Source organism: Cnephaeus nilssonii, assembly GCF_951640355.1.
Source record: "Cnephaeus nilssonii genome assembly, chromosome: 11".
NCBI classification, from domain to species: domain Eukaryota; kingdom Metazoa; phylum Chordata; class Mammalia; order Chiroptera; family Vespertilionidae; genus Cnephaeus; species Cnephaeus nilssonii.
The window spans coordinates 73,851,823-73,872,208 of NC_137082.1; the positions used below are offsets into that span (position 1 = coordinate 73,851,823).

The 20,386-nt window shown below is 46.2% G+C and overlaps 1 protein-coding gene and 1 pseudogene across 2 annotated transcripts in view; one reads left to right on the top strand and one right to left on the bottom strand.

Annotated features, from left to right (window-relative positions):
• PPP1R16B (protein phosphatase 1 regulatory subunit 16B) overlaps nucleotides 1-20,386 on the bottom strand; it is a 98,703-nt gene that overhangs the window by 66,523 nt on the left and 11,794 nt on the right. The window contains exon 2 of the mRNA XM_079784871.1: nucleotides 3,260-3,607. Coding sequence (XP_079640997.1) covers nucleotides 3,260-3,509 — 250 coding nt within the window. The 5' untranslated portion in view covers nucleotides 3,510-3,607. The remainder of the gene's footprint in view (nucleotides 1-3,259; nucleotides 3,608-20,386) is intronic.
• LOC307106766 (E3 ubiquitin-protein ligase TRIM4-like) lies at nucleotides 6,321-13,460 on the top strand (annotated as a pseudogene). The gene is made up of 3 exons: nucleotides 6,321-6,464; nucleotides 10,305-11,301; nucleotides 13,375-13,460. The product of its transcript is annotated as an E3 ubiquitin-protein ligase TRIM4-like (transcript).

The window sequence follows — 20,386 nt, forward strand, 5'->3', positions numbered from 1 at the left end:
GGCAGGTCTGAGGCCAAGAAGGGTCCCTGGTGCCCGGATATTAGCCTGAGGGCAAGCAGAGTCGAGAAGGAAACCTGGTAAGTTTCCCCAGCGCTGCCTTTCTCTGAGCTGCCTTTCTCTGAACGCCTCACACTGCCCTGGCAGGTGGAGGAGGTTGACTCAGCCACAGCTGTGAGCTCAGGGGAGCGGGGGAGCTGCCATCCATCCCGCTGTGAGCTTACGCCCCAGCAGCCTCCCCAACACCAGCCCCCACCCCTCCTGCACACAGAAGCCATCCTGGCCAGCTGGGAGCAGCGGGCTCTGGCGTGCTGGCAGGAAACAGCATAGCTGGGAGAGATTGCCTGCTGATGGATGGCAGCTCCACATCCCTCCTCCAAGACCCAGCCACCTGTGGCCCCCCAGGGCACCTCGCACCACCCCCACAGCCTGCCCCAGTGCCCAGTGCTCGGGCCCCCCACACGTACCTGGCTGTCCCCAGAGCCAAGAGACCAGCCTGTGGGGCCTGGCACTTTACTTTCAAATTTAATACACGTACCCTGGGATCCAGCTCCTCGATTTTTCCACACCTATCCTAGATCAACATTTGCATGTGTGCACAAAACGTTCGCTTCAGCAAAAACAACACCACTGAAAAGCTTACATCAATAAGGAAGCAGTTTAAAAATCCTGGTGAGTCCATACTATGGAATAACAGCAGTTAAAAAGAATAACACAGATTATTCTGCTGTAGTTTTACTGGCATGAAAACACCTCCAAGATATATTGTTGGGTGAAGAAAAGGAAATTGTGGAATAATGTATCCAGGATATCATCACTTACATAAAAATAAAAACAAAAAAAATCCCAACTAGCTCCTACTTCTCCAAGCCCACAGATGCACAGGTAAACGGGGGAAATGCCTGGTAGGAAACACACCAAACAACCAGCAGCATTAATTTCAGAAGGAAGGGAGAGAGAGACGTTTTACTCTGCAACTTCTGTGTTTAATTTTTTTACAAGAAGAATGTTTGTGCATGTTTGGGTCCTTTAAAAACGTTAGTCTTGTAAAAAACAAACTAACAAACGGAAAAAGTGTTTTGAGATGGTCACCGTGTTAGTGCAGGGTTCAGGGTCACTTTTCAAAGAGCTGTCAATCAAGGACCTTGTCTAATTCTTGCCCCTCCCCCTTGAGGGCCAGGCTCAAACCCCCATTTTGCAGATTAAGAAACTGGACCCAGAGAGGTGAAGCCAGCTGCTCAAGGTCACACCAGGGCTGAGGGGCCCTGGTGCTCTTTGTAACCAGAACACCAGGGGTGGGGGCTGGGCAGCGGGCTGGGGGCGGTGCCGACCTTCTGAAGCAGCACAGCCAGCTCACAGAGCCTCTGCAAAGGGAGGGGGAAGGGGACTTAGTCAGGGAAGAAGGGAGCAAAAGATGAAAGAGGAGCTGATGAACTATCGCCCACGACAAAAATTAGACATCATGATGTGCCTCCCACTGAGTGGGATGGGCCTGCCACGTCACCCAGCAAATGGCACGTGGGAAGGAGCCTGGAGGGGTCGTGTCCCCTGAGCCTGGGATTTCATGCTTCTGAGGGGGCTGCACAGCCCAGGCTCTGGGCTCAGTGCTTCCAGGAATGACTCTCTGCTTATTCCCCAGAGCGCTCTGTAACAGGGCACAAAGGGAATTGTGCTTCGCACAGGCATAAAACCCAACACCTTCTAGCGTAGTAAATGCCACCACGTCTCAGTTCTTTCATTGATTGCTTGAGCACCAAGCATCTGGGTGTGCAGAGGCAGGAGCCCAGAGGGACCCAGGAAACATGGCTGGGCCCCTTCTGGGACAGCCAGAAAGGATTTGTATCCAAAGAGGGACCAGAGGCTGCTGAGGGTGAACACAGGACACAAGCACAAATCTCAGCTGCACAATGAGCAGGCGTGTCCCTTCAGAGCATGCTCAGAGAAGAGCACATTGGCTAAATCATGGATCCTCCGTTCATCCCTATAGCAGGAAGCAAACCTACAAGGCCATGAGGCCAGTGGCAACAGCTTGAATCCTGGGGGTTCTGATCCTGGTCTGCCACTTTAGTCAAGGTTCTGAACCTCTCTGGGTCTCAGTTTCCCTATCTGTAAAATGGGTGTTTTATACCTGCCTCTTGGGTATCGTGATATCTGGGTCATGGGACAAATAATAATATAATTAAATAAAAATATAACAAGTACAGAGTACCCATAAAATGTGGGAACAGATTATATGAGTGTGTATATGTGTTTATATTTATTTACTCATTCACTTTGTAAAGTGAAAATGGCCTAGACAACATTGTCTATATTCTTCTGTTTCCAGACTTTATGAACATAACTATGATTATTTTTATACACATATAAATATATTATAATTTATATATTTATAATTATAACATAATGTTTATATTATATACTACTTTATATTATGTAACTACTATATTTTATTTTATTTTATTTTTATTATATTATTACTCTATTTTATCTTGTTATATAATATATAAGTATATATGTATATAATGAAATGTTCCAGAAATTCACAGGTATTTAATATTCACAGCAAGTCCTTGAGGTAGATGCAATTATTATCCCCATTTTACAGAGATGAAAATTGAGGTACAGGAAGAGAAATGACTAGGGTCTACCTGCTAGGGTCACAGAGGGAATGCTTGACAAAGTCAGTTTTAGACCCCTATAGTCTAACTTCAGAGCCTATGCGATTAACCACCCCTACACCATCTACCTCTGCAGCAAAAGCTAAATGGAAGGGACCTGCATACTGAGCCCCAAAGCTAAATGAAAGGGGCCTGCATCCTGAGCCCCAAAGCTAAATGAAAGGGGCCTGCATCCTGAGCCCCCGCTCGTGGCCAGGCACTGAGGAGGCACCTAAGAAATGCAAGATCCTATGAGCATTGAGCTCTTGGAGGAGAAACCCGACCCAACCTGTTCACCAAATATCTACAATAATAATGTGCAAGAAGTAGGTTGTTAGTAAATATTTCTGACAAGAAAGGAAAATGATGATGTTCGTTAGCCAAAGGCTGGGATTTTTGTTTTCCCCCAAAAAAGTCTTTCCCAAGATGTGTGAGGCTGCCAAACTCGGGAGAGGGTCAGACCCCCCCACCCCAGCTCACACCTCTACTGCTCAGAATCTGGGGGGTAGGCGGGGGTGGGGGGGGGGGTGGGGTAAGGGGCAAACCCTGAACAGGAGGCACGAAGGCCCAGGCGCCGCCAGCGAACACGGGTCAGAGTGGCCTACCTTCCTCGGCGTCGTTCCTCAGGGAGGCCTCCAGCAGGGCCACGCTGGCCTCGAAGGTCACCTTCTTCCTCCGGCCCCCGGCGCTGCGCTTCCGCTCATGCTTGCGCTTGCGGTGCTGCAGGTCCTGCTCGTACTGCGCCCACTTCTTCAGCTGCTGCGCCCGGCGCTTCTGGGCGGCCCACAGCCGCTCCAGCGTGGGCACCTTCTCCAGCAGCTGCAGCTCCGTCAGCAGGTCCACGTGGCTGGCCATGGCCTCCGCGCCTCCCACGCCGGCTCGGGGCTAGCACGGTGCGCCCGCGGCCCGGGGAGCGCGGGGGCTCCGGCGGGGCTGGGGCCTCATGGTGGGGCCTGTGGCGGGGAGACAGACAGGTGGACATGCTTGTCAGGCTCAGAACTCGGATCTGATTATGTCACCCCGTCCATGTTCAAAACACTTTTTTCCCCTATTTTATTGGGGTTATTTTTCTTGGTTTTTTTATTCAGATAGAATTGCCCTGTAAATTGTGTAAATTTAAAGTGTTTTTTTTGATACACGTATATACTGCTATGCGATTTCCATTGTAGTGTTATATTAGGGAACACCTCCATCACCTCATACCATTTATTGTGGTTATATTGTTATAACACACACGGCTGTTAACATTGTTGTTACATAGGATTTACAGTTAATGAAATTGATTCCTGGACAATATTCCAGGAATCAATTTCATTAACAATAAGTGAGGTCAACAATATCCCACAGAGTCGGAAGCCCACTGGTTTCTGTCTTCAGACCCATGGGCTCTCAGAGGGAAAGGGTCTTGGAACAACTCGAACCTCTCTAAGCCTGTTTTCCCACCTATAAAATGTACCTGCCTCCCAGAATTTATAGGATGCTCAAGGAATAAAAAGAGTTGACCAGCCCTAACGGGTTAGGCTCAGTGAATAGAGTGTCGGCCTGCAGACTGAAGGGCACCAGATTCGATTCCGGTCAAGGGCATGTACCTTGGTTACGGGCACATCCCCAGTAGGGGGTGTGCAGCAGGCAGCTGATCAATGTTTCTCTCTCATTGATGTTTCTAACTCTCTATCCCTCTCCCTTCCTCCCTGTAAAAAATCAATAAAATATATATATTTTTAAAAAGAGTTGACCAAGATGTTATACACCTAGCATAGCAGCAAAGATAAAGCAGCTTGGAGGAAGAAAGCAGGGACAGGTAAACAGTGCATCCGGGAACCCACCGGCAAGGCTAGTGGAGAACTGGGGGGTCAGTAGGTGACAGGGAAAGACTGGCACAGGTCTACGATTGCACAATGTGGAAATGCCCATTGTCACAAAGGGGATCGGGATGGCCCTGTGCTTTAGGAAGTAATTGTTATCTCCTGGTTTCCCTGCTTCATTCCCATGGCAGGGGGTGGGGTCCTGCCTGTCTTCAAGAGGCTGAAGACCAGGGTTCAGCCTTAGCCTGGACCCTCGCGTTGGGTCAGAATGTTCGGGTCTCCCCCAGCTCTGAGACTAGAGGTTGGACAGGCGGAATGGGGAAGGGGCTGGCTTGGCAATACTCCCAGGGCAAAGGTCCAGCGGATCTGAGTAAACATAAGCCAATGGCAAGGCCCAGCAGGAAACAGCTAACTGGCCTTTTGTTTTCTTTTTTCTTTTCTTTTTCTTTTTTTGGAACACCTTACAATGCTTTTTAAATTAATTAATTAATTAAACTTTTATTTTGAGATCATTGTAAATACACATGCAATTGTAACAAGTAACACCGAAAGATGCCATGTACCCTTCATCCAATTTATCCCAGTGGTAACATCTTGCAAAACTACAGTATAATATAACAACCAGGAACTTGACATTGATGTAATTTATCAATCTTTTTTTTTAATCCTCACCCAAGGATATTTTTTCCATTGATTTTTAGAGAGAGTGAAAAGGAGGGTGGTCATAGAAGGGAGGAAGGGAGAGAGAAAGAGAGAGAGGGAGGGAGAGAGAGAGAAAGAGAGAGGGAGAGAGGGAGAGAGGGAGGGAGGGAGGGAGGGAGGGAGGGAGGGAGGGAGGGAGAGAGAGAGAGAGAGAGAGAGAGAGAGTGAGAGAGAGAGATTGGTTGCCTCCTGTATGCGGCCCAACTGAGCCAGGGATCGAACCTGCAACCCTTTGGCTTGTAGGGTAATTACCATGTCTAGTTTTATAAGAAACTGTCAAACTGTTTTCAAGAGGAGTTGTACCATTTTTCATTCCCACCAGCAACATGAGTGATCCAGTTTCTCTGCCAGCATTTGGTACTGTCACTGGCTTTTATTTTAGCCATTTGGATCAGGGGTTGTCAACCTTTGGAACCTCACGGACCACCAGTGGTCCCGCAGACCACCTGTTGGTAACCACTGATTTAGATAGATATTTTAGTTGCCTTTTTAAAATGAGCTCAGAAGAGTTGAATTCACAACCACACCACGTCATCATGATGGTCAGACCTCACTGGGAGCTAGTGGACCACATGTCTACTTTCCCCCCTTTCTCGGGTAATTAAACATTCAGGGAACACCTGCTCTGTGACAAGTTCTGATTCAGAGATGGATTAGGGACCAGCTCTGCCTTGTAGTAAATCCCAGTCAGTCAGTCTGTCTGTCTGTTAATCTATCTATAAATTCATTTAATCCTCCTGACAAGCTAATGAGGTAGGTACTGTTATCATTCCATTTCATAGGTAAGGAAAGTGAGGCACAAAGAGATTAAGTGATTTACCCAACAAACATACGGCTAGAAAATGAACAAGCCAACCTGCCTGGGGTTATCAGGAAACGTTCTCCAGAGTAAAGGGCAACTGATAATCTCAAAGGATGAATGTGAAGGAGTTCACCAGGTCAGAGGTAGAGACATGGGCTGAGAGGGAGCTTGGCAATGTTCAGAGGCATGAAGAGGGGTTGACCATCATGGAGGGAGTTCACGAAACAACACACACAAACATGGCTTGAAGAGGATGGCGCTGCCCAGCCCAAAGGGAACAGAAGTCTCCGGGGGCAGTGGGGAGCAACTTGTGGCTATAGACCAGACCTAACCTGAAAGCCCCCTGTGGCCCACAACATGGCCCACACGATGTTTTACAACATCGTAATTCATGGCTTGCATCGGAAACTTGGAGACGTCATCGTCAAAATCAAATTTTCAGCTCTTCTTAGAACATCTCAGGACCTGGCCATGCTGGGCTCACATGGCAACAGTCAGCAGGTATGGAGTAGGACTGTCCCCTTCATACAGGCACATACCCTCTAATTTACCATAGTCCCCACTACTCCCCATTACTCTCACCTGTCCTTCACTAAATGGCAACACTTACTAACTCCTATGGTCATTTGCGTTTGCAAGCCCTGTCTTGGGCAAAATGAAACAAAAGTCTCCCAATATCCACAGGTCCAATCTGCACAAGAAAGAGAAGATAGTCTGTGAGCCTCCCCAGTGCAGAACAGGACCAAGGCCCAGGGGAGTCACTGTGTGCACCCACAGAACAGACACCAGCCTCCGGAGCTGTCCAACAAGCAGTTTCACAAGGCGCCTATGGTCCAGTGACTGTCTCAGGAGGTAGCCAATTCTTCATCACTCACCGATCAGTAAATTTCCACTATGTCATCAACCTGAGTGCTCTGTAAGATTTCTTTCAGCCCTAAGATTCTGTACCCAGACAGCTACTCATTTCTTCATTATTGATTATTTACTGATCACTTGCCAAGTGGGAGACACCAAAAACATGCTAAGGCTGAAGATAAGAATAACCAGACCCATCACTTACACTGTTCAAGCACTTAATTCCTTTGCAAGAACTTGCCCAGCCATCGTGTCAGCCAATAGTTTCCCTACGTGTGGAAAGAGAATCCATTCTGAAGGAATTTTCAAAAGTACAGGGCAAGGTTTAGTATAGCATGGGCTCAGAGAAAACAAGTATCCCCTTTTCACTTCTTTTTTAATCTATCAGGTTGTCTCCAGGAGAAAGTATCAGTTCAGTACTAATAGACCTTTAACATCATTTTAACCATGCCAATCTCCCTTGTAAACAAAGAGAAAGCAGGCCCTGGGCAAGTGATTGTATCCAAGATAGAATGTAATGACATCGTTGTGTTTTCTGTGGATTTGTTTCTTTATAGTCGTGACATAAAATTTCCCTTTTTAATAAATCTACTTCAGTGGAAAGCTAGCAAAGATGATAGCAACAAAAAATTAAATGATGGCATTTAATGTTGGCAAAGATTGTACATGATTGACATTTGGAAAAGCCACCTGGCCACCCATCCTCAATGATGACAATCTTATAGAGAAGCATTTGTACGAGTTCGTTATTTCATCTGAGAAATAGTTATTAGGCATGTATCACATGCCAGGACGGCGCTAAGGGCTAGTGTTACAGCAGGGTCAAAGATGGGCACAGTCCCTACCCATCGGATGGATGACACAACAGAGGCACCAGGGAGTGGGGGGCATGCTCCAAGGACAGAGGCTGAGCTGGTACCTCGAACCCTGACTCCCAGTGCAGTGTTCCCTCCCTGGGTCCAAGCCCCAGGCAGACCAAAGACACGCACTGCAGTGAGCTCCCTGGCTCGGGCAGTTTGCTCAGGGCTAAGGAATTAAGGGCAGTTGCCCAGCCCCCTGGAGAAAGGTGAGGACGATGCCTCCCAAGGGCCAGTAAAAGGGGCCAGAGCACATTTTCTCTGACTTTGCTCCCCCTGCCAGCCCCTCCCGCCTCGCCCCTCTGGGTTCCCTGGAGCTGGGGCTCCAGGACAGCTCCCTCTTGGCTACTGGTTTTCAGGTGACCTAGTTTTCCCCAATAGACCCACACACCTCCTCCCACCCCTGGCCGAGAAAACCCTGCATGGTCTAATTAAAGACTTGCCACCCTACAGCTAACCCAGCAGCTGGGCGACTCCCAAGACAAGGTGCTGGCCTGGGTGCTGGGGTAGCCCCCAGACGTGCTGGCTCCAAAGGGCTGGGGGCTGGCCCCCTCCTGAAACCTGGGCACACCTGTCTTGTACTTCCAGAGCCAGGCCTGGATGGTGATGGGGACATAGCCGGAACTGCCAGAACTTGGGAGAGCAACAGCATCATCCACCCTTAAAGAGGGTCCCCAAAGACCTCATTTGGAGGATAACCAGCTCCTTGGAGACATGGAGCCAGTGTGTTGTGGAAACATCCAGATGGATCATCCTGTGGAGAATTGGGCATGTGGAACCACAAGTCAATGGAGTGGCCAGGCTGGCCAGGCAGGTGTGGGAGGGGTCTGCAGAGGCCGGTTGTATGTGTGTGTGTGTGTGTGTATGTATGGTGGTGGGGGCAGGGAGGTGTGTGATAAGAGAAATCAGAAGCAAGGCAGGTGTGTGTGTGTGTGTGTGTGTGTGTGTGTGTGTATGTGTGTGTGTGTGTGTGTGTGTGAAGTCGGATAGATGAGCCAAAATAGCCTGTGGGCAGCAGGAAGTCTGAGGCCAAGGCATTTGACCCTCAGTGAGCAAGAACAGGCTGTTAGGCAAGCCTTGATTCAACATCTGTTGCTGACTGGCATAGCCAGAAATGACTCCTCTTGCTGCGTCCACTAACCCTCACTGCCTTCGAGGGGAGAAACTGAGTCAGTGTACATCGGGGAAGTAGGGACTACACCCCACAAAGCTGAGCCTTGAGGGGAAAGGGAGAGGAAGGTGCTGGGGCTTTGGAGCTGGGAAGGGGGGGAGGGGAATGGGATGGGCAGGATGCACTACAGAATCCCTCCTCCCCCCAAATGAAGACTAGTACAAGAGTATTGTTTGGGGAATGAATATGCCTCTGGGGAAACAGGAAGAGGAAGTCAGTTTGGTGATGGTCCTTGCAGTTTCCCCGTTATCACTCCCCGCTAGGTCCTGGCTGGCCGGAGCCTGTCAGCAACCGCCTAAGTCCAGGCACAGTGATTGGCTGGGATAGGCACATGACCTAAATTGACCAATCAGGAGCTCTTTCTTCCCACTGCCTGCAAACTTGAAGCACGGACACCCCCATCCACCCCCCAACCCCCAGCCCCCACCCCGGTAACTGCTGGAAGTGATCTTGCCGCCAGCCATGCAGGAAACTGGCCTTTGGATAAAGGCAACACTTGAGAGTTGGAAGAGGGTCCTTTAGCTTAGGGGCCTCTGGACTTCAACTTTCCAAGCCAATAAAACCCCCTTCATCTCTTAAACCCGTTGGATTGAATTTTGTTACTTGTAGCCAAGAGCCCCCTAACAGAGCAATGCGGTTTTTAGGGATGCAGGAATGGGGACCCCAGAAGCAACTGTGGGCTGAAGCAAGACAGTGACCTCGCAGTGACCTCCCCTACGGTGGCCACTTAGGGCCATTCAGGCCCAAGACCAGAGCCAGCCTTGAAGAAGGGTGGGGAGGCCAAAATCAGGCTCCTGAACCCTGAGATGGGACAGGAGGGCCCAGGCTTTGTGACTCCCCACTCCCAGGGGAGCAGCTTGTTGACACATCTTTGGACTCGAGCCTAGTGCCTTGAGAAAAACAACGTGAAGGAAGGTGAATTCAAATGGAGGAGGCATTACAATATGAGTCAGACAGTGTCTCAGAGTTCACACTGCTAAAAGAAAACGTTATGATTTTTTTTTTAACAGCCCACATCCCAGCACGTCCGGTGTCCAGGCCTGGGCAGCCACACAGAGGGAAATCCTGCGGCTCCTGAGTTCACGTGCTGCTGCCCCGCCACACCCCTGCAGGAAAGCGCCCCAGCTAGACCAGTTCCTGCCCCTACTGAGCCACCTGCCCCAGAAGTGAGCTGTGCTTTCCCCTGTGGTGGGAGGCGTGGGCTGCTCTGGGGATGAGAAGTGTCATGGAATTCGAGGACCGCCAAGGAGCTGACCTGCCCATCTGTCTGGACTTGTGGATTTTGAGGCCTGTTGCCCTCGGTGTCCAGCGAGTGCAGTCACAACGTCTGCCGTGGAGGCCTGTGCCACAGCTGGGCATCCTGAGTGCCAGCAGCCTTCGTCTCCCACCACACTGCAGCCCAACTGTCCCTGGCCTGGCTGATGGAGAAGATGTAGTGCCCCACCGGGGCCTGTGCAGCTGCCACTAGGAGCCCCTGCTTCTCTTGTGCGAGGAAAACCAGGGGGCGGGTGCTTGGTATGTAGCGAGTCCCAGGAGCACCAGTCCCACTCCATGGCGCCCATCGACGACGAGGCCTTCGAGAGCTATGGGGAAAACTTAGTGACGCCTAATGGCCAAGATGAAGAAAGCCAGGCATTTACAGGACATGGAAGTGAAGGGTGCTACTAGTGGAAGAACAAGACGGAAAATCAAACTGAGACTCAGTGCAGAGGTTGCAAAGCTACACCACTTCCTGGCTGAAGAAGAGAAGCTGTTTCTTCAGAGGTTGAGCAAAGAAGAAGAGACAAAGAAGAAAGAGACTGAGAACACATTAAAGCTCCATCAAATAACCACTTCCTTGAAGAGGCTCATCTTAGAAGTTGGGGAGATGCGCCAGAGCCCCTTCCTGGAGTTGCTTTGGAATCCAAAAGATCTTTTGACCAGGAGTGAGAACCGGGACGGAAACTATGCCCTTGAGGTTCTGAAGGTGAAGACAGTGTGCCATGATGATGAAGGAAATGCTGAAGCGATTCCAAGTGGCTATCAGTTTAGCTGAAGACACAGCTCATCCCAACTTGTCTTCTCCCAGGAAGGGAGGTATTGGAAAATGGAGCGTCAGCCAGTTCTTGGCCATTATTTTCTACAGCTTGGAACTACTTTACTGGATGGAGGAATCCTCAGCCGACCACACACTCTGTGGAGAGATTTCAACACCCTATTTTGGGGGGAAACTTTTTCACTTAAGGGAAAAATTACTGGGAAGTTGAGAACCGAGATAGCCTGGAGATGGCTGTGGGGTCTGTCCAGAGGACATCATGGAGATTGTTGGTAGTTTATAAATGTCATCCAGGTGGGCATCTGGGCTATTTGTTGGAGTCCTGCTAGCTATTGGCCCCTAACAAGCTTCTCTGTAAGTCCCACCAGGCCAGAGCCAGCTCTTCACGGGGTAGGAGTTTTCCTGATCATGGGGCTAAGGGTATCTCATTCTACAGTGTTGTGGATGGAGGGCCCCTACACACTTTTTCTTGTCTTTTGTCTGATGTCTCTGGCTGTTTTTATTGTTGTTGTTGAGCCCATTAGCATCTTTAGTCTTGCCACTAGTGACTGGTGGGAAATGAGGTTATTCTTTCCCTACTCAAGAACCCACCCTACTCCCCCCTCCCACCCCCCATCCTGTATTCTAGACCAGGGACATCCCTTTCTTGGCCCTGTTCTTTCATTTCATACATTGTGACCCTTGGCAGTACATCAGTATATCCACTCAGACTCCAACTTCATGTTTTGTTCAACTCCCTTTATGTCCTGTGCATAGATATGGCAGACCCTGTTAGTAGCTTTTCTAGTAGCCACCTGCCCCCACTTCTCTGCTTCTCTTCTGGTTGTTTCTAACTGAACTGTTTGGTATATGCCTTCCATGTGCTTCAGGAGAAGCAGTCCCTTGTGAGGTAGGAAGAGAAAATTTCCAAGGTGGGAAAACTTTCTGGGGAATGATTTTGTAACTTCTAAAAAGAGGTATTTGGAAAGGCATAGCCCCCTTCTGATGTTAGCAGCTGTATTGGAACTGAGGAGAGTACAGTAACAGCAGAAAGGAATAAGAAACACGGTCTTTGTTGGCATCATCAAACTTGTAATTTCCCTGATCCCAAACTTCTCATCATCTAAGATTATTGCTCCCTTTTTGCATAAGGCAATTTTAGTCACATTTTGGCTACTTGAAGTCTGAGTATCCTAAGGCACATAGCATGGATAGCCCACAGTTTGGGCTTATCTCACTTTTTCTGAAAGTTGACAAACTTGTAGAATCCCAATTCAATCCAGTCATGTAACTCCTCTTTCCAGTAAGTACTGATATCCCTCACTTCTGTGGATCAGAAAACTGACACAGTCTTCCCTCACACTGCTCATGCTATTATTACTCTTCATCACCTGACCAGGTCTCAGCCTTCAAGTGTTCATTATGTTATCCATTTGTCAAATCCGTATATTGTGTATACAAATTTATTAATATATTGAAAATGTTGAAAAACACTTACGTACTTACACTGGGCTAGCCTCTTCACAAAATGCTTTCATATGACTCTTATAACAGCTCGGTGAGATGGAAATTAAAATCCTATTTTTACAAGTGAGAAAAAAAAACTTTAGAGTGACTCACTCATTATTGCTTAGCTGGCAAATGGGAGTGTTGGGATTAAATTCATATCTGTTTGAGATGAAAGCCTACACTTTTTTCTACTCGGCATTTATTTGTAAGCATTGATTGAATGCAGATTGTGGGTCTGCATCATCTTTGCTTCTTATTTTCTTACATGTTTTTATCCTATATACGTGTTTTTCTCACTTCACCTTTCCACTCGCGATTGGATGCACTCAAGAGGATTGTGAAAATTGCTAGTTATTTTTAAAATAATAACTGTTTCATCATAAAAGTGGTGTACTTATTGAAATTTGGAATGTACAAAGACTGTAAAGAAAATTAAAGTCATTAATTATAAAAACAAAGATTTTTTTCCTTGTTCTTAAGCTATTCTTCTTCACACAATATTGGCAGCAGCCTGGAGGAAGGCGGTGAGTGCGTTCTCCCTGCGCTTCCTGTCGCATTGAGCACAAGGGGGAGAGGAAAACAAAACACAGCCCAGGCTTCCCCTCGTCCTTGGAGCTCACTTGGAACCCACTTTCTCTCCTAAAGAATGCACAGCCCCAACCTCCCATAGCACACTTATTTGAATAACAGCCTCACCCCCATCCCAGTATAAAGATGCTTTACTCATGAGCAAAGAGACTTCTGGGGCCCTTGATGCTCCAAATATTTGAATTAGAAATTGTCTTCCCCAACCCCATTCTCAGGGGATTTTGTGGACTGACTGTCCTGTCCCTTCTGAGATGAAACTTCTCAACTTCAGGTATAGTCATCTTAGACACACATCCTGCTTTAAACCTGTTGTGGGATGTGGGTTCCCAAGGGTCTGCTCTTTAACTCCATCTCTCCCCACTGAGCTTCTTCATGGTGGCCCTAGGCTTGGCCCTGACTTGCCACTGTCCTCTGAAGGCCCAATTTGGCAAGATTCGAGGGTGGGGGCTCAGGAAAGGGCAACAGGACTCAAAAACCACAAGTTCACCAAGAGCAAAGAGTGATCAAGCAACTGGTGTATTGAGAGCTCTGTCAGGGAAAGAATCATGCCCAGCATGGGGATAAAAACCCAGCTGGCCTCTCTCTGAACTGCATGGCCATATTGTGATTATAGGGACTAGGCCTTAACAAAAGCCATGAGGGAAAGGATTACCTTTGTTCCAAGTCTCTAGAGAACAGAGTTGGGATCATGGACAGGCAAAATGAAGACGTAGGAGCAGCCTGACATGAAGAAATTATCTCATGTTAACGATTCAACAAAGCCCAGCCATGGCACGATGCAGGGGTCCCCACCCTCAAGAACCCCATGGCCACTAAGGAGATTGCTGAGAGAGAAGGTCTGTGTAGGGGTGTAGGTGGGACTTGCCCAGTGAGCCCCAATCCTGGCCTGGCAGACAGATCATCTGCACTAGCAGCAAGCACTCTATCATGTGTATTTGCAGTCCAGCACTTGGCATCCACCAGGCTAGGCAGCCTGTTAGAACCATTCCAAGTAGATACTGATTGATGGTGTTTTGGATCCGTTCTGCCTGTGAAGGTGATACAGCTTTCTCAGGCTCAGCTCCAGGAAAACTTCAAAGGAAGCCACAGCTCGAACAGGTGAAGGAAAACCCATGAACACATCAGTCTTCCACGCTGAGCTTCTCCCCGAGAACCTGAACCTACAGAGAGGCCCACACACTTGTGGGTAAGAATGCCAGTGTGTGGGAGGCTGCAGGGGACAGAACGGAGGTGCCAAGGATGGGGCACACACAAGGCTGACACGATATCTACGAATACATTAGTCAGTCACAGTGACAGTGCTAAACCAAACAGCCAGTCTTCTAAAGAAGCTTATGTAATAGCTAAGCACAGGGAAATGAGAGTCGAATTACATATACTGTTTCTCCGGCTTGGGGGACTGTGGTCCACTCCCTCCCTTTGCAGGGAGACAAATACTCCCTTTACAGCTGGAGGGATCATTTTCCAAAGGAGGCTACACGCCCTCCTGGGTTACACATTTAGTAAACGGGACAGTCACTCACATTGGCTAAGCCTGGAGTGGCCTGTCTCCTCTGTCTCCCTCTCTGAGCATGACACCCTTGGCCCAACTTTGGTGTGCTGTGCCAGCTCTTAGTTTGTTTTGGCTACTTGGAGCACTGTGAGGGCAGGGGTTATGAGGCCATGTATGATAGCAGGGGGAATGAGTGTTTGATTGATTGGTAATGCCTGACACAGATAAAGGAGTGGGAAGTGGCTGTGTGCACACTGAGTGTGCAACTCTATTCTACATCATGCTTACCTAAACTTGGATTTCAATACTTGCCTTTGCCCCATTCATTGTTCAAAATCCTCTAGTCTTAAACACAAACATCTAGAAAGTTATTAGAGTGAGTGGAAGCACCCCTCAAATCCTAGTATATCAGCCAAACAACAGCTCAAAATCATCATGGCCACAATGATAGATATAGATTCAAGAATAGCTTAGGTTCTAATAGGAATTTCTCCAATAACTTGCACTAGGGGTAGAATGAAGAATTGTAGTCCATCCCCTTGAGTTAATTAGATCCAGGTTCTAAGAAGCTGCCATCTTTACTTGAGCCAACTCAAGCAAAGGAAGGCAGCCCCTGCAGCTGACTGCCACCTCTCCCAACTCTGTCCCTGGAGAGTAGGGAGATAAGCATTCCGGATGGGGTCCATTCTTGAAGCGGGGGGGAACAAAGGCACTACAACCAGCTATGGATCACTGTCTTGTCCTTTCCAAGCATCTTGGACCCCATCTTGGTACCCAACATAAAGGTACCCCTAGCAAGCTATCTCTTCCCCTTTAGCCAGGGATGTTCTTAGCCAATCAGGAAGTAGCTGGGATGGGAATTTTAAAAAGCTTTTCATATTGTTTGTGCACTGATGTTTAGAGATTAATTCCAATGGAACAAGGACAATAAAAACCACAGAATTGGATTCAAAGGAGAGAGTCCTCCACTAGAGGAAGAAAGAATGAGGAGGGGAAGAATTAGAACAATGCAGAGAATGGATGCCAATTAACTGCACAGCCAGTAAGTGGTGGAGCTGGGATTTGAACCCAGATCTGCTTAGTCCCAAAGCCTATGTATATAAAAGAAGAAGAAGAAGGAACTAGGAAAAACACACACACAAAAAAACACATCAGTGCTTTAAAAGATCTGCTCCATGAAATGCAAGGAGATTTCAGAAAATCTACAGTATTCATGATCAGGGAGATAAGAGGACATTTTTAAAAATTATTTTTTTATTGATTTCAGAGAGGAAGGGAGAGGAAGAAAGAAATAGAAACATCAATGATGAAAGAGAAACATTGATCGACTGCCTCCTGCACACCCCACACTGGGAATTGAGCCCACAACCTGGGCATGTGCCCTGACTGGGAATCGAACCATGATCTCCTGGTTCATAGGTCAACACTCAACCACGGAGCCACGCCAGGCGAGCTAAGAGGACATGTTGACTAAGAAACCAGACAGATCAATTTGTAATTGAACAAATACTTGTTGAAGTCAGTATAGAATAAAACGTGCTTAATGAAACTAAAGATAAGCATCACAGAATCTATAAAACATGTAAGTGAAATGAACCCAGAGATAAAGAAGGCAGGGTAATAATGGCAGCTTCTGTGCACAGTACAGCTTCCACTGTCAAGCTCTTCACATGTTAACATCTCTTGAAATCATTGCCCCAACTCTGCGCTGTAGGTACTGTCCCCATTTCAAAGAGGAGAAAGCTGATGCTCAGAGAGGTTAAGGGATTTGTAACTTGGGCTGACGTTCCAGTTGGTGGCTAGCCGCTCTTCTGATTGGTCTGTGCCTGGGCCATGATGGGTAAGTATTTTGAATAGCTCCCCTGCTTAAAAACAAACAAAAAAAAAAATGCCAGACAGGGAAGATAGCCCACAGGAGCACAACTGAGAGCAACAAGAGGAATCCTTGAAGGAGAATAAATGAAATCTATGCAAAGTGAGGATGATAGAGAAGCCATAACTTCCCCTACTATTGGAGCTGCCATCACCCTTTGGAGGCGTAAGCAGGAAATATCTGTATCTCATCCTAAATTTCCTAAACTCTGCCTTCCAAACCCCTGTGGGCTCAGCCCCCTATCACCAGTATCCTTTCCTTGGTGAGCACTTTCTCATTTTCTACTTCACCCAAACCAGATTCATAACAGCAACTATCCAACAGCAACTGTCCTCTGTGCTCTACTCTCTGGGTGATGAAATTGTCAGTAGACTAAGTCAGGAAGTTCCCAAATGCTCTGCATTTTGGTATGAATTTTCCACCCAATATGCAGTCTTTGAAGTCTCTGAGTACTGGATTTGTGACCTGCCAGGTCACCACACAGAGAAAAGCAAGCTGCAGTAGACTGCCTTTACATTGCTTCGGTTCCTCCCCGCTTTGATCTCCAGCCAAAGTTCCTTCACTTTGATTCCCTCCTCTTGGATCCTCTTGGATGTAAGAACTCCAAGCATACCTCTGCCGACCCTTTGACCAGCTTTATTTCCATTGAACACGGTACATTCTTTGTAAGCCACAAAGTCAATCCCATGAAAGCTGTTACCATCACAATTGAATTTATCTCCTCATGTTGAAATCTTCGGTTCACTTTGTTAGCCACTTTGGTCTACACTCAGATAGCTGGGGTCCTAATATTATTTCAATCACCTCACTCATCATTTTCTCCAGCAACTTACTGAACATCCTATTTTATACCTGATGTTACCGATTAACTAGTTTCAGAAAATGTCTCCCCTAATAAACTTTCATTTTCAATTTAAAGCCACATTCATTTAGTCAATAAATACTTATTGCCATCTACTATGTGCTAAGCAATAAAATGGGGGGCAGCTCTGAGGGTCTCTTTTTCTTTAGTTATATATTCTTTTTTTTAATTGATTGGGGTGACATTGGTCAACATGAACATAGGTTTCATGTGTGGGTTTCTATGTTACAAGTATATGTTCTTTTTTTTTCCTTTTTTTAATTTAAATTTTTTATTGTTTAAAGTATTACATATATTTCCTTTGTCCCCCATTGCTGAGGGTCTCTTAATGAGCAAAATTATTTGCCAGAAAGGCTCTGCTTCTAGTAATAGCAAAGTAGCTCTTAGAAGACCTCCCCTCTCACATATAACTATTATAAACTCGCGGGGGGGGGGGGAAGAGAGAGAGAGAGAGAGAGAGAGAGAGAGAGAGAGAGAGAGAGAGAGAGAGAGAGAGAGGGAGGGAGAGAGAGGTGTTATTGAAAGGCATTAGATTTGTTCAGCAACAAACATACATAAACTGGAGGGGAGTCAACACTTGAAAGAAAGAAACAGAAGAAACAGCAATTGGTGATGTCCCTATTTTTATAGCTTTTGACCCGAGGACAGGCCCAAGTCAATGTTGCACATGGACTACAATTTGGATAGAAATCTTCATTCTTAATTTTTGAGGAATTAGAGGACAGAGTTCAGGTAACTACAGCTGGAAAGTAAGGAGAGACATCCCAGAAAAGAGTCACAGAACAGTAGCCCCATATTCTGAGTATATATTCTGCCCAAATTTCCATGAATGATGCATGTATAGTGCAGGTTTCAAACAGCCTGACTAAGTCTAACAGAACTAAAGAAAGATTTCAGCTAATGCCCACTCAAGAGAAATTGAGTTTAGAATTTGAGTTGGGTAAAAAAAAAATTTTTTAAAAAATCATTAGCCGAAACCGGTTTGGCTCAGTGGATAGAGTGTCGGTCAGCGGACTGAAGGGTCCCAGGTTCGATTCCGGTCAAGGGCATGTACATTGGTTGTGGACACATCCCCGGTGGGGGATGTGCAGGAGGCAGCTGGTCGATGTTTCTCTCTCATCGATGTTTCTAGCTCTCTATCCCTCTCCCTTCCTCTCTGTAAAAAATCAATAAAATATTTTTAAAAAATCATTACTGTTTTGAGAAATATAGAATCAAGAGTCTCTTCAAGTCTCATTCACAATACTCAGGATGTAATACAAAATTACTAGAAAAAAATGTTTTAAACAAACAGAAAAATATGGCCCAAACTCAAGAAGGAAGATAATAGAGATCTACCCCAAGAGGACCCAAGATGTTAGAGTTAACAGATAAGAATCTTAAAGTTGCTATTATAATTTTGCTCAAGGGTATAAAGGAAAATATGCTTGTAATAAATGAATGAACAGGAAATATCAGCCACTGCACAGAAACTACAAAAAGAACAAAAACTATTAATCAGATCAGCTAAATCCCCACCAACACCTTCCTTTGCACTGTGAGTTGTGCTTTTCACTAGGGACAATTACACAGTGCTAATATTGACTTCAATGGCTTTTTTTTTTTTTAGCACTTTCCAAGTACAAGGTATTGGGCAAGTTTTGGAAAGCTAATATACAATACAAAATCTGAAGTTCTGGTCACAAAAAACAACATCTTTTTATCTGACAGCATCTCTCAGTTATAGGACACACACACACACACACACACACACACACACACACACACACAGCACTTGTCATGTCCTCCCTTCTCCTTCAGGTCTTAAATCAGAAGAAATTGAAGTCCTACCATGGCCTCTTTCCAGCTCTCAGATCACTCCTGATGGAGCCATTTGCCCCACAAAAAGCACAGAGGAATGAGGGTGAGGGGCAGGCTGTCAGGTTTGATACACCCCACATTCTCCTTCCACAGCAAAGGTACCCTCCACTAGATTATTAGACAGACCAATTCTGTAAAAACCTCTAGGTACAGAAATAAAAGCGAGTCCATGGGGAGGCACTGGCCACTGTAACATCTCTTTCATCCAGTTTCATTAACAGGTGTTTAGCTTTTTCAAAACCTGGTAAGAAAGAGATTTTTAAACTTGGCTACATGTTGGAAATACTGGAGATGCTGGGGACATATATTAAGATCACAGAGAAGACTACTATATATCCACCAAAATGGCCCAAAAAATGTTATTACATCAGAAAATAGCAACTGCTAGCAAGATTCTCATACACTGGGAATATAATGATAGTCACTTTTAGAACTTCTCAGCAATATCTTGTGAAGCTGAGCATATACACACCTTATATCCCAGCAATTTCATTCCTAGGAATGTGTCCAACAAAAATTTCTATATACACTTTCCAACGGCATTTACAAGAATTTAATAGCACTGTTTATAACAGTCCCAAGGTATAAACTGTCCAAAATGCCCACCAACAGTAGTCTAGAAAAGAATTATGGTGTATTCACACAAGGGAACATTGTGAACGAGAAATGAGAACGAGCACTATACAATTGAACTCTCACAAGGTTAACCAAAATAAGCCAAATACACACACATACAAATACATGATATATGATTCCATTTATGTAAAACCCAGTAGCAAGCAAAAGTGATCTATGTTATTAATCAAGATAGTGATTTTGGGGTGAGAGTGACTGGAAAATGACATAAGGGGTACTTCTGGGATACTGGTAATATTGGTGTGTGTGTGTGTGTGTGTGTGTGTTTTAGCAGGATATGTGTTACAGAGGCATGTTCAGTTTGTGAAAAATCCATCCTTTATTTGTCTTACCTTAACTCATTAAAAATTTTTAAAATATTGATGCCTGGGTCCCACCTCTAGAGAGTCTAGTTTAATTGATCTGAGGTGCAACCAGGCATTAAAATTTTTAAAAGCTCCCCTGGTGGGTCTACCGTGCATCCAAGAACCACTGTGTTAGAACTTGGCAACCCTCCCTACTATTTCTTAGAGCAGAAAGTGCCGCTGTTTCTCTAGAAAGACTAAAGCAGATGTTTTTTGTGGAACACGGTTAGCTCCAGGGGAGGTTAATAGGCGTTTCATGGAAAAAGAAGTCCATCATCAAATGTTTAATTTTTAAAAAATTCTAATTATCAACTGCGTTTCTAGAGCTAAGTGCTTTATCTACACGATCTCATTTAATCCTC